Source organism: Oncorhynchus tshawytscha, linkage group LG29 (assembly GCF_018296145.1).
Source record: "Oncorhynchus tshawytscha isolate Ot180627B linkage group LG29, Otsh_v2.0, whole genome shotgun sequence".
Classification (NCBI taxonomy): Eukaryota; Metazoa; Chordata; class Actinopteri; order Salmoniformes; family Salmonidae; genus Oncorhynchus; species Oncorhynchus tshawytscha.
Window position 1 is genome coordinate 15,207,133 of NC_056457.1, and position 13,906 is coordinate 15,221,038.

The 13,906-nt window shown below is 45.3% G+C and overlaps 1 protein-coding gene across 3 annotated transcripts in view; it reads right to left on the bottom strand.

The window, feature by feature from the left end:
* The window catches only part of lg29h8orf34 (linkage group 29 C8orf34 homolog), a 168,809-nt gene that overhangs the window by 66,826 nt on the left and 88,077 nt on the right, over nt 1-13,906 (bottom strand). For all 3 annotated transcript variants that reach the window (XR_006080322.1, XR_006080323.1, XM_042308945.1), the window contains exon 8: nt 8,876-9,011. Coding sequence is in view for 1 of the 3 variants with exons in the window: in XM_042308945.1 (XP_042164879.1) it covers nt 8,876-9,011 (136 nt within the window). In the remaining 2 variants the exon portion in view is untranslated. The remainder of the gene's footprint in view (nt 1-8,875; nt 9,012-13,906) is intronic.

Here is a 13,906-nt window from a genome sequence, read left to right on the forward strand (position 1 = left end):
TCTAGCCACATCTATGGGCCAGGGACATGCAGCTCTAGCCACATCTATGGGCCAGGGACATGCAGCTCTAGCCACATCTATGGGCCAGGTACAGGCATCTCTAACCACATCTATGGGCCAGGTACAGGCATCTCTAACCACATCTATGGGCCAGGTACAGGCATCTCTAACCACATCTATGGGCCAGGGACATGCAGCTCTGGTGGGCCCAAAACATTATAAAACTATCAAATAAAGAAATCTCACGCTTTTGAGAAAAGGATTGAAAGGAAGGATGATATTCGTTGTCTATCACTGTCCCTGGTAACATCTGCCTCCTCTAAGTAACGCCTTGGAACAGATGGCTGTTGCACACACCTCTGGGTAGGCTCGACTGGAGGTGACTGGTAACACACAGTACTGGGTGGGGCGCAGGCAGCATTTAACAGTGCTGCAGTAAATTAATAAACACTCTCTGAGGTGTCACTATAGATTAATCACCTCCATGCTGTTGTTCCCCGGCTGGCATAGTGGTCTTGTATTTTTGTCTTTCACTTCGATGGCTTCCCAGACTAAGTTAGAGGAGACTGGTGGAGGGAAACATAGGAGGACGGGGTCATTGTAATTGCTGGAATAGAATAAATGGAATGGTATCAAACACATCAAACATATGGAAACCACATGTTTGTCTCCGTTCCATTCATTCCTGTCATTACAATGAGCCCATCCTCCTATAGGTCCTCCCACCAGCCTCCTCTGAAGTATGTATATGAAAGACATCTTGCCAGCCTTTGAGTATTGGGATAGCCAATTTACCCCCCTCTCTGTCACACACCCACTGTCTCCCTCTCTCTCTCTCTCCTCTCTCTCTCTTCCTTTCTCTCCCTCTCGCTCTCTCCCTCTCTCCTTCTTTCTCCCCCTCTCCCTCTCTCTTCCTCTTTGTATCAGCACTTACCTACAGTCTACATTCCTCCAGATCAAGAACAGAATATCATATCTTAAGTGCATTCCAAAATGTGCTTGTTGTCACAAGACCGCCCTGCGCTGATACCGGTCTCCATTATCACCTCTTTATCATTTTTATTTATTTTTTAGATCACTTGTTTTCTCTTCCGGCACGTTTCCTGTTTATCCTCCCTCCCAGCCCAATGTTATGCTCATGTTTCTGGGTGTTGGGTGCAATAGGGCCCAAGCGGGCATGACTCTGCCCGATGCCAGGTTGAGATAATGGGGTATTAGACAGGTCAGACGCCAGGCACACTCCTCCATCCCCCCCTCCCCCTTCCCTCTCTATTTGGGTTTTGTCCTCTTTCTTGTTCTTTTCATTTTTCATTCATCCACGCCGCTTATCTGTTTGGTAATGCGTGTCTAAGATGGGTAGATGGGTTTCTCATGATACTGAATGTTATCAGAAGGTTTGTAGGCAGATTGTTTACCACCTGAATGTTTAAAGTTCAATAGTTTATATCTATGGCTTATAATGACTAAGCCAGCTCCTGGATCACAATGTGTGCATCCCAAATGGCACCCTATTCCCTATATAGTGCACAACTTTTGACCAGGGAATAGGGTGCCATTTGGGACATATCCACTGACGTTGTAGCCGTATCTGGAGCTAGCTTTGGCTCTGTGCAAATATCTCTCTCAGTGAAACGTCAGACATCTGCTTTCTCCCCCTCTCCGTCTATTCTGTTCCGGCCAAATTCCTTTAACCTGACCACTAGATCCTCTAGAGGTTTATTGGCTGACGAGCTCTAGTTGTTTTAGATGGTGAGGGATGGGAGGGAAGGGAAGGGCCCTAAACAGATCACACATCACTGGCCTGGAAATGCCTTGGACAGACGGCCCAGGCTTTATTCCAGATGCACGGGACTGTAATATCAGAGGTTATTTAAACACACGCACACACAGACCCACACACACACTGTGTTCTGTGGTATGAGGAGTGTGTTCAGTAGACATGCCTGTGAACAGGGGGCTGTAAAGACAGGGGTCAGAGGTCAAACGGGAGCAGAGCGTGAGAGAGAGATGTGCGTGGAGAAGGAGAGAGAGAGAGAGAGAGAAAGTAGCAAAGAGAGAGAGAGAGAGAGGCTGGCTCTCACCTCTAACAAAAGCTTTACAGTGTGTGCTTTAGACCCAACCATGTCTCAATGGGATTCCCAGAAGTGCCTGTGAAACCTATCCATCCTAATAATAAACCTGCTTCCCTGGAGCCTAGCATGAGTGGGGAGGGAGATAAAGACTTTCTACTGGGCTAGTATAGTGATAGGGAACTGGGCTAGTATAGTGATATCATACTACACCAGCTCCGACACTCGTCTTATGTGGCAGGGCTTGCAAACTATTACAGACCACAAAAGGAAGTACAGGAGCGAGCTGCCCAATGACACGAGTCTACCAGAGAAGCTAAATCACTTCTATGCTCGCTTCGAGGCAAGCAACACTGAGGCATGCATGAGAGCATCAGCTGTTCCAGACGACTGTGTGATCACGCTCTCCGTAGCCGATGTGAGTAAGACCTTTAAACAGGTGAACATACACAAGGCTACGGGGCCAGACAGATTACCAGGACGTGTGCTCTGGGCATGTGCTGACCAATTGGCAGGTGTCTTCCGTAGCCATGAAGTGCATTGAAAGGTTGTTAATGGCTCACATCAACACCATTATCCCAGAAACCCTAGACCCACTCTAATTTGCATACCGCCCCAACAAATCCACAGATGATGCAATCTCTATTGTACACCACACTGCCCTTCCCCACCTGGACAAATGGAACACTTATGTGAGAATGCTATTCATTGACTACAGCTCAGTGTTCAACACCATAGTACCCTCAAATCTCATCACGAAGCTAAGGATTCTGGGACTAAACACCTCCCTCTGCAACTGGATCCCGGACTTCCTGATGGGCTGACCCCAGATGGTGAGGGGAGGTAGCAACACATCTGCCACGCTGATCCTCAACACCGGAGCTCCCCAGGGGTGTGTGCTCAGTCCACTCCTGTACTCTCTGTTCACCCACGACTGCATGGCCAGGCACGACTCCAACACCATCATTAAGTTTGCAGACGACACAACAGTGGTAGGCCTGATCACCGACAACGACGAGACAGCCTATAGGGAGGAGGTCAGAGACCTGGCCGTGTGGTGCCAGAATAACAACCTATCCCTCAATGTAACCAAGACTAAGGAGATGATTGTGGACTACAGGAAAAGGAGCACCGAGCACGCCCCCATTCTCATCGACGGGGCCGTAGCAGGTTGAGAGCTTCAAGTTCCTTGGTGTCCACATCAACAACAAACTAGAATGGTCTGAACACACCAAGACAGTTGTGATGAGGGCACGACAAAGCATGTTCCCCCTCAGGAGACATAAAAGATTTGGCATGGGTCCTGAGATCCTCAAAAGGTTCAACAGCTGCAACATTGAGAGCATCCTGGTTGCATCACTTCCTGGTACGGCAATTGCTCGGCCTCTGACCGCAAGGCACTACAGAGGGTAGTGCGTACAGCCCAGTACATCACTGTGGTTAAGCTGCCTGCCATCCAGGAACTCTACACCAGGTGGTGTCAGAGGAAGGCCCTAAAAATTGTCAAAGACCCCAGCCACCCCAGTCATAGACTGTTCTGTCTACTACCGCATGGCAAGCAGTACCGGAGTGCCAAGTCTAGGACAAAAAGGCTTCTCAACAGTTTTTACACCCAAGCCATAAGACTCCTGAACAGGTAATCAAATGGCTATCCGGACTATTTGCATTGTGTGCCCCTTCCCAACCCCTCTTTTTACGCTGCTGCTACTCTCTGTTTATCATATATACATAATCACTTTAACTATACATTCATGTACATACTACCTCAATTGGGCTGACCAACCAGTGCTCCCGCACATTGGCTAACCGGGCTAGTATAGTAATAGAGAACTGGACTAGTATAGTGATAGGGAAGTAGGCTAATATAGTGATAGGGAACTGGACTAGTATGGTGATAGGGAACTAGGCTAGTATAGTGATAGGGAACTGGACTAGTATAGTGATAGGGAACTGGGCTAGTATAGTGATAGAGAACTGGGCTAGTATAGTGATAGGGAACTGAACAGGTGTAGTGATAGGGAACTGGACTAGTGTAGTGATAGAAAACTGGGCTAGTATAGTGATAGGGAACTGGACATTCCTCCACAGCCACCACCACTTTGTACCTAAGGGATTATTGTAAGAATGGAAGATAACTTTTGAAATGAACAAATCTCACTCTCTCTCTCCCCTATGTCTCTCTCTCATCTGACCCTCTCTCATCTGACCCTCTCTCAGTCTACCAGGCTGTGACGACACAAAGACACACATACGCGCACACACATACACACAGTACTTAGGGACAGGGTCTGCGATGAGTTTGTGAACACTGGAGATTTGCAGCCAGAGCAAGGCCCAGCAGGGACATGCAGCTCTAGCCACATCTATGGGCCAGGGGCATGCAGCTCTAGCCACAAAATATAGGACAAAACACACATCACGACAAGAGAGACACCACAACACTACATAAAGAGACACCTAAGACAGGGACTAGTGTAGAAATAGGGAACTGGGCTAGTATAGTGATAGAAAACTGGGCTAGTATAGTGATAGGGAACTAGGCTAGTATAGTGATAGGGAACTAGGCTAGTATAGTGATAGGGAACTAGACTAGTATAGTAATAGAGAACTGGACTAGTATAGTGATAGAGAACTGAACTAGTATAGTGATAGGGAACTGGGCTAGTATAGTGATAGGGAACTGAGATAGTATAGTGATAGGGAACTGGGCTAGTATAGTGATAGAACACTGGGCTAGTATAGTGATAGGGAACCAGGCTAGTATAGTGATAGGGAACCAGACTAGTATAGTGATAGGGAACTAGGCTAGTATAGTGATAGAACACTGGGCTAGTATAGTGATAGGGAACTAGGCTAGTATAGTGATAGGGAACCGGACTAGTATAGTGATAGGGACCTAGACTAGTATAGTAATAGACAACTGGACTGGTATAGTGATAGGGAACTAGGCTAGTATAGTGATAGGGAACTGGACTAGTATAGTGATAGGGAACTAGGCTAGTATAGTGATAGGGAACTGGACTAGTATGGTGATAGGGAACTTGGCTAGTATAGTGATAGAGAACTGGGCTAGTATAGTGATAGGGAACTTGGCTAGTATAGTAATAGAGAACTGGACTAGTATAGTGATAGGGAAGTAGGCTAATACAGTGATAGGGAACTGGACTAGTATAGTGATAGGGAACTGGGCTAGTATAGTGATAGAAAACTGGGCTAGTATAGTGATAGGGAACTGGACTAGTATAGTGATAGGGAACTGGGCTAGTATAGTGATAGGGAACTGGACTAGTATAGTGATAGGGAACTGGGCTAGTATAGTGATAGAAAACTGGGCTAGTATAGTGATAGGGAACTGGACTAGTATAGTGATAGGGAACTGGGCTAGTACAGTGATAGGGAACTGGGCTAGTACAGTGATAGGGAACTGGGCTAGTTTTGTGATAGAGAACTGGACTAGTATAGTGATATGGAACTGGACTAGCATAGTGATAGGGAAATGGGCTAGTATAGCGATAGGGAACTGAACTAGTATAGTGATAGAGAACTGGGCTAGTATAGTGATATGGAACTGGGCTAGTATAGTAATAGAGAACTGGACTAGTATAGTGATAGGGAAGTAGGCTAATATAGTGACAGGGAACTGGACTAGTATGGTGATAGGGAACTAGGCTAGTATAGTGATAGGGAACTGGACTAGTATAGTGATAGGGAACTGGGCTAGTATAGTGATATAGAGAACTGGGCTAGTATAGTGATAGGGAACTAGGCTAGTATAGTGATAGGGAACTAGACTAGTATAGTGATAGGGAACTAGACTAGTATAGTGATAGGGAACTGGACTAGTATAGTGATAGGGAACTGGACTAGTGTAGAAATAGGGAACTGGGCTAGTACAGTGATGGGGAACTGGGCTAGTATAGTGGTAGAAAACTGGGCTAGTATAGTGATAGGGAACTGGACTAGTATAGTGATAGGGAACTGGGCTAGTACAGTGATGGGGAACTGGGCTAGTATAGCGGTAGAAAACTGGGCTAGTATAGCGATAGAGAACTGGGCTAGTATAGTAATAGGGAACTGGGCTAGTGTAGTGATAGGGAACTGGACTGGTGTAGTGATAGGGAACTGGACTGGTGTAGTGATAGGGAACTGGACTGGTGTAGTGATAGGGAACTGGACTTGTGTAGTGATAGGGAACTGGACTTGTGTAGTGATAGGGAACTGAACTTGTGTAGTGATAGGGAACTGGACTAGTATAGTCATAGAGAACTTGGCTAGTATAGTGATATAGAACTGGACTAGTATAGTGATAGAGAACTGAACTAGTATAGTGATAGAGAACTGAACTAGTATAGCGATAGAGAACTGGGCTAGTATAGTGATAGAGAACTGGGCTAGTATAGTAATAGGGAACTGGGCTAGTGTAGTGATAGGGAACTGGACTTGTGTAGTGATAGGGAACTGGACTTGTGTAGTGATAGGGAACTGGACTTGTGTAGTATAGGGAACTGGACTAGTATAGTCATAGAGAACTTGGCTAGTATAGTGATATAGAACTGGACTAGTATAGCGATAGAGAACTGGACTAGTATAGTGATAGAGAACTGAACTAGTATAGTGATAGGGAACTGGGCTAGTATAGTGATAGGGAACTGAACTAGTATAGTGATAGGGAACTGAACTAGTATAGTGATAGGGAACTGGGCTAGTGTAGTGATAGGGAACTGGGCTGGTGTAGTGATAAGGAACTGGGCTAGTATAGTGATAGGGAACTGGGCTAGTATAGTGATAGGGAACTGGGCTAGTATAGTAATAGGGAACTGGGCTAGTATAGTGATAGGGAACTGGACTTGTGTAGTGATAGGGAACTGGACTTGTGTAGTGATAGGGAACTGGACTTGTGTAGTGATAGGGAACTGGACTTGTGTAGTGATAGGGAACTGAACTTGTGTAGTGATAGGGAACTGGGCTAGTATAATGATAGGGAACTGGGCTAGTATAGTGATAGGGAACTGAACTAGTATAGTGATAGGGAACTGGACTAGTATAGTGATAGAGAACTGGGCTAGTGTAGTGATAGGGAACTGTACTGGTGTAGTGATAGGGAACTGGACTGGTATAGTGATAGGGAACTGGACTGGTATAGTGATAGGGAACTGGACTATTATAGTGATAAGGAACTGGACTAGTATAGTTATAGGGAACTGGGCTAGTGTAGTGATAGGGAACTGGACTAGTGTAGTCAGAGAACTTGGCTAGTATAGTGATATAGAACTGGACTAGTATAGTGATATAGAACTGGACTAGTATAGTGATAGGAACTGAACTAGTATAGTGATAGAGAACTGAACTAGTATAGTGATAGAGAACTGAACTAGTATAGTGATAGAGAACTGAACTAGTATAGTCATAGAACACTGGGCTAGTATAGTGATAGGGAACCAGGCTAGTATAGTGATAGTATAGTGATAGGGAACTGGAACTAGTATAGTGATAGGGAACTAGTATAGTGATAGAGAACTGGACTAGTATAGTGATAGAGAACTGAACTAGTATAGTCATAGAACACTGGGCTAGTATAGTGATAGGGAACCAGGCTAGTATAGTGATAGGGAACCGGACTAGTATAGCGATAGAGAACTGGGCTAGTATAGCGATAGAGAACTGGGCTAGTATAGTCATAGAACACCGGGCTAGTATAGTGATAGGGAACCAGGCTAGTATAGTGATAGGGAACCGGACTAGTATAGCGATAGAGAACTGGGCTAGTATAGCGATAGAGAACTGGGCTAGTACAGTGATAGAGAACTGGGCTAGTATAGTCATAGAACACTGGGCTAGTATAGCGATAGGGAACCAGACTAGTATAGTGATAGGGAACTAGGCTAGTATAGTGATAGGGAACTGGGCTAGTATAGTGATAGGGAACTGAACTAGTATAGTGATAGGGAACTGAACTAGTATAGTGATAGGGAACTGGGCTAGTATAGTGATAGGCAACTGAACTAGTATAGTGATAGGGAATTGAACTAGTATAGTGATATGGAACAGGGCTAGTGTAGTGATAGGGAACTGAACTAGTATAGTGAACTAGGGAACTGGGCTAGTATAGTGATAGGGAACTGGGCTAGTATAGTGTAGGGAATAGGGAACTAGTATAGTGATAGGATAGGGACTAGTGTAACTGGGCTAGTATAGTGATAGGGAACTGAACAAGTATAGTGATAGGGAACTGGGCTAGTATAGTGATAGGGAACTGAACTAGTATAGTGATAGGGAACTGAACTAGTATAGTGATAGGGAACTGGGCTAGTGTAGTGATAGGGAACTGGGCTAGTGTAGTGATAGTCATAGGAACTGGGCTAGTATAGTGATAGGGAACTGGGCTAGTATAGTGATAGGGAACTGAACTAGTATAGTGATAGGGAACTGAACTAGTATAGTGATAGGGAACTGGGCTAGTATAGTGATAGGCAACTGAACTAGTATAGTGATAGGGAATTGAACTAGTATAGTGATATGGAACAGGGCTAGTGTAGTGATAGGGAACTGAACTAGTATAGTGATAGGGAACTGGGCCTATGGACACTGCAGTAGTAAGTCAGGCAAGCATTTCTCATATGCAGTACCCTATCTGCTCAGACAAATGCACTCACTGAGCAGAGAGAAGAGGAGTCTTTGGACACAGACTTGCCCCACTCTCTCTGTACCAAGTTATAGAGCAGACAGACAACCAATTGCCAAACAGACACACTGGCACAGGTAAGGCCCAGGTAACCCCCAGGTCAGAGTAAAGGATACATATTTACCTTGCACACCTTGAGCAGATGTTGAGTGTGACCTTGGCCTGGGGCTCTGGGAGGTAGGAACTACGACCCTGACTGAACTTACTTCCTGATGGGGCCAGCCCTGTTACCCCCTCCATACGCAGGTCATCTAGGTCCTCTATGGAGAGAGAGGAGAGAGGGCGAGAGGAGAGAGAGGGAGAAAGGGGGAGGGAGAGAGGGAGACAGGGAAGAGAGAGAATGGGTGAAGTACAGGGAGATGGAGTGAGGAAGAGGGATGAGGAATAGAAGGAAAGAGTGAGAGAGGGGAAAGAGGGAGAGAAGGAGAGGGACAGTCATTTATCATAGTCACTGAGTCATCAACAGATGCATTGTATCTGTCTTAGCCGTCTCAGCCGTCCAGAACTGAGGAAGGATGAACCAACACACACACACACACACACTAAGAGACGATAGACTGACGAGACTATCTTGCATCAATTAGCCAATAAATAGATGGTGGTTGTAAGGAGAAGAGACAGAGAAGGCAGTCCTGAAGGAGAGATGATGAGAGAGAGACCACACATCCTGACCAGAGAGAAGGGGAGAAGTTTCTCTGTGTTCTCTCCCTGTGTCCTCATAAGAACAGTCCTCGGTCTGCATGACTCTCTAAAGAGCTCCATATGAACTAGACACGCCAGTGTCATCCCCTCTCCTTCTCCCCAGTCTCTCTGTCTCTTTCACCCCCCCTCCCCCTATCTCTCTCTCTGGTTTGTTTTAACATACTGCTGTTGGACAGGGAGACAGAATAAAGCTGAACTGAGTTCCACACGCGATAGTGTTCCCAGGTTCAGTGCTGTGTCTTCCCAGGTTCACCACTGGGCCCATGTTCAGCTTTAAACAGGCTTATATGATCAGGTATCAGAGAATAGAATTTTCAGCTTCAAGGCGAAGTAGGTGACACGCGTTTCGGTAACAGAGACAATAATACAATCATTGAAAACAGAAAGCATAACTTCATCTGAGTTCCAAATGACAGCCTAGTCTCTTTATGGCTTTGTGGACCCTGGTCAAAAGTAGTGCACTATATAGAGCATAGGGTTCCATTTGGGATGCACTCTCAGTCTAATAAGCAGGGTCATGACTGAGTAGAAAAGAAGGGTAGTAAAATATAAATAACTTCATGTTTATTGTCACAAAACTAAAACCAGTAACGCTTTATTAAATATAGCAGGACATCAAAGAGGGATGTAAATTCGACAGCAAGTTCTTGGTTCTGAATAAATGTTTTGAGAGACGAAACACATTGCAACAATTATATAGCGTAGGTCTGAATTTGTATGTTGACGACATGAGTCATGGTCTGAGTTAGCTAACTGTTGGTAAAGATATATAATATAGCTTTTTAATAACAAGTTGATGTCTTAAAAGGTCCAATGCAGCCGTTTTTATCTCAATATCAAATCATTTCTGGGTAACAATTAAGTAAAATGGTTCAATTAATTCTTGGCAAAAAGCTATTTCTCAAGCAAGAAAGTACTATTCCAACCTCAAAGTGTGGAATATATATATAAAACACAGGAAATCACATTTTTGACAGCACTGGGCCTTTAAAATAAAATAAAAACTTGCCCGTATCACTTGTGTTTATGAAGCATACAGGCAAGCACAGTTTGAAGATATCCTAGAATGATTCCCAGGCACCTGCAACAAAAAACCTCAGACGTGCGAGTGCTTTCCCTTTTTTTAATAACAAGTTGATAGATACAGTACCTCAAGCCATTACTGTATGGACCATTTGACAGCATATAAAGCATGTTTTCTTTAACAACAATAGCCCATTTTGTTTTCATCAGTCATCAGGAATGTGAGAAATGTGACAACAAGAGATCAAATGCCGGACATAATTATTACCACTCACTAGTGTGTGTGTGTGTGTGTGTGTGTGTGTGTGTGTGTGTGACAGATATACACATTAGTCACATTGATACTCTCCCCGTCAATCTCATGTTACTGGCCTCCTGGTTGAGACGAGACGATAGAAAACAGCGGCTTACACTTTGATAGAAGAGGAGGCATGACTAATCACCTGGATTAGAGGAGAGACACTCATCCACTGAGAAATCTTCCTCTCCCCTCCATCCATCACACTGGCCCTGCGCCAGGCTATCTCTCACCTGTCTCTCCTCGTTACGCGTTTGTCTGTGTGTGTGTGTGTTTGCTTGCATGCCTCCCTTTGGTTCGTACGTGCATGTCTCCTCTCCGTAGGTGAAGAAATCATTTAAAGAGAGCGAGAGGAGACGAGAGAAATACCATACCAGCTGCAAATGAAGAATTCCACTTGGGAGTAAAATTCCACGAGAAGTACATTTTCAGAGGCACTGATGTGTGTCTAAAAGGAATACCAGCCCGGGTGTTACATGTAGTCAGATTGTCCGGGTGTTACATGTAGTCAGATTGTCCGGGTGTTACATGTAGTCAGATTGCCCGGGTGTTACATGTAGTCAGATTGCCCGGGTGTTACATGTAGTCAGATTGCCCGGGTGTTACATGTAGTCAGATTGCCCGGGTGTTACATGTAGTCAGATTGCCCGGGTGTTACATGTAGTCAGATTGCCCGGGTGTTACATGTAGTCAGATTGTCCGGGTGTTACATGTAGTCAGATTGCCCGGGTGTTATGTAGTCAGATTGTCCGGGTGGGTGTTATTGCCCGGGTGTTATGTAGTCAGATTGTCTGGGTGTTACATGTAGTCAGATTGTCCGGGTGTTACATGTAGTCAGATTGCCCGGGTGTTACATGTAGTCAGATTGCCCGGGTGTTACATGTAGTCAGATTGCCCGGGTGTTACATGTGGTCAGATTGCCCGGGTGTTCAATGTGGTCAGATTGCCCGGGTGTTCAATGTGGTCAGATTGCCCGGGTGTTACATGTGGTCAGATTGCCCAGGTTTTGATTTAGAATTGTCTGATTGGGTGTTATTTTTTTTCCTTAATTTTTCTATCGTCTGATGAGATTAGCATAAACATTTGATAACATACACACCATGAAGATTAATGTTTATATCATGCTGACATTGAGCCATACTACGTCTTACCGTGCCAGATGAGGTGAGATTTCTCACCTGAAGCACTGAGAGACCTATGGGCCTGGTCAAAAGTATTTCACTGGAAGGAAAATAGGTTTCCAGCTGGTACACACAGTCCCAGAACACAGGTCATCCAGGGACTGGGACTGGTGTGGATAACACAGGGTGACTGAATGCTTCTGTCATGCTTCTGAGAATGCCTGTAAGCATAGTCTCATTCATCATCACTGCTGGGAAATGAGAGTGGGTGGGCAAGGGGAGAGAGGTTACCGGCCGTGGGAACCATGTCTGTGTCCCAAATGGCACCCTATTCCCTATGCATTGTGTTACTTTTGACCAGGGTCCATAGGGGTCTGATCAAAAGTAACACACTATGTTGGGAATAGGGGGTCCTTTGGAACACAAGCCATGGCTTAATATTGTGTCAACGCCCAGACCATCACCTGCTCCTCCACCTAATCCGTCTCCTGGTCGTTATCTACTCTGTAAGGTCCTGTCTAGAGACTGGTTTGGTTTACGTGGTGGTAGACTACAAGTCCGAAAAGTCTAGGTGGGTCACAGCGGGAACCACTGCTGTAAAGTTACTGTGTTCAAACGTTGCCACGGTCACAGCACATTACCTTACGGGAAGCTTTTAATCTCCGAGTTCACCTCTCCCTTTGACCTTGTTCCTTGTAGGTGGAGATAAAGAAATGACAAAAACACAGAGAGGACAAAATCTCTGTCTAATCTTTCAGGCGAGTCGAATAAAGACATTACATGCAGCTTTAGATTTAGTTTGTGTTTTGTCTAAACAAGATGTTACCGCTGTTGAGAACAAGCCGGGCATGACAACATGGCGCGCTTACAGGACGGCAAGTCTTTCCGCCCTACAAACAGTGTCAATGGGATTATACATTGGGATCACACACACACACACACACACACACACACACACACACACACACACACACACACACACACACACACACACACACACACACACACACACACACAGTCAGTCAGTCAGTCAGTGGAATTATACTGTCAACCCTGCTGTGTATGAATAACACTGGTCTGATGCTATCAGGTGTGGGCTCCTACAAAGAGACACAGGGGCCTCCAGGGGCCAAGAAACGGAGTGATCCCTGGAAGTTACACTCACCCTTATTAGTGTGACTTACAGTACATTGGCATACAGTGTGTGTGTGTGTGTTTGCCCACAGTGCCATGGCTGATGTGTATTTTATGTGGGCATATAGCTGCTTGCTGCTTACCGCTGTGCCAGTGAAGTGTTGGTGCCAGACTTAAATACTGGGACCTGACTAAACTAAACTAGAGGATAAATCATATTTTTTTTGTTTGTTCCCCTTTTCTACAGGTCCCATTGAGAAAGAGAGTTGATGTATTCAGCCAGACACAACTGAGTTTATCTCCCTTGGGTTAGCAACACATCCTACCATAACCCCCGCACCAAACCCCCCACACAATAACACAGTCTAAGAGAAGTTTACATTACAGACCGGCACGTCAATACGTTTCACAATGCAACACTCACGTCACACGCAGTGGCGTCTGTCTAGACACAACAAAGTCAGCACTCAGCCCACCCGTTTGTCAGCGAGCGAGGCACATTTTCACTCCCTCAGAGTCAGAGCACAGCGGGGCAGCCGCACATGGTCCCTGGGTACGTCCAAAATATGACCCTATTCCCTACATTCTTTAATGCTTCCTGGTCGAAGGAGGAGCACTATATAGGGAATAGGGTGGCATTTGGAAAGCAGACCCTGCATCAAACGTTGAGACATGACTGATAAATACAACTGGCAGAGGAGAGGAGACGGGTGGAAAGTATTTGAGCGATGCGATGTGAACAAAGAGGTCTGAGTAATGAGGAATTCCTTCTCTCAATCACTCACTACACCAAAGCAAAAAGCGGAGCTGGTGTGTGTGTGTCTGTTCCCCCATCAAGTTTCCATGTTATTTAATGTCATTTAGACGGAGACTGACT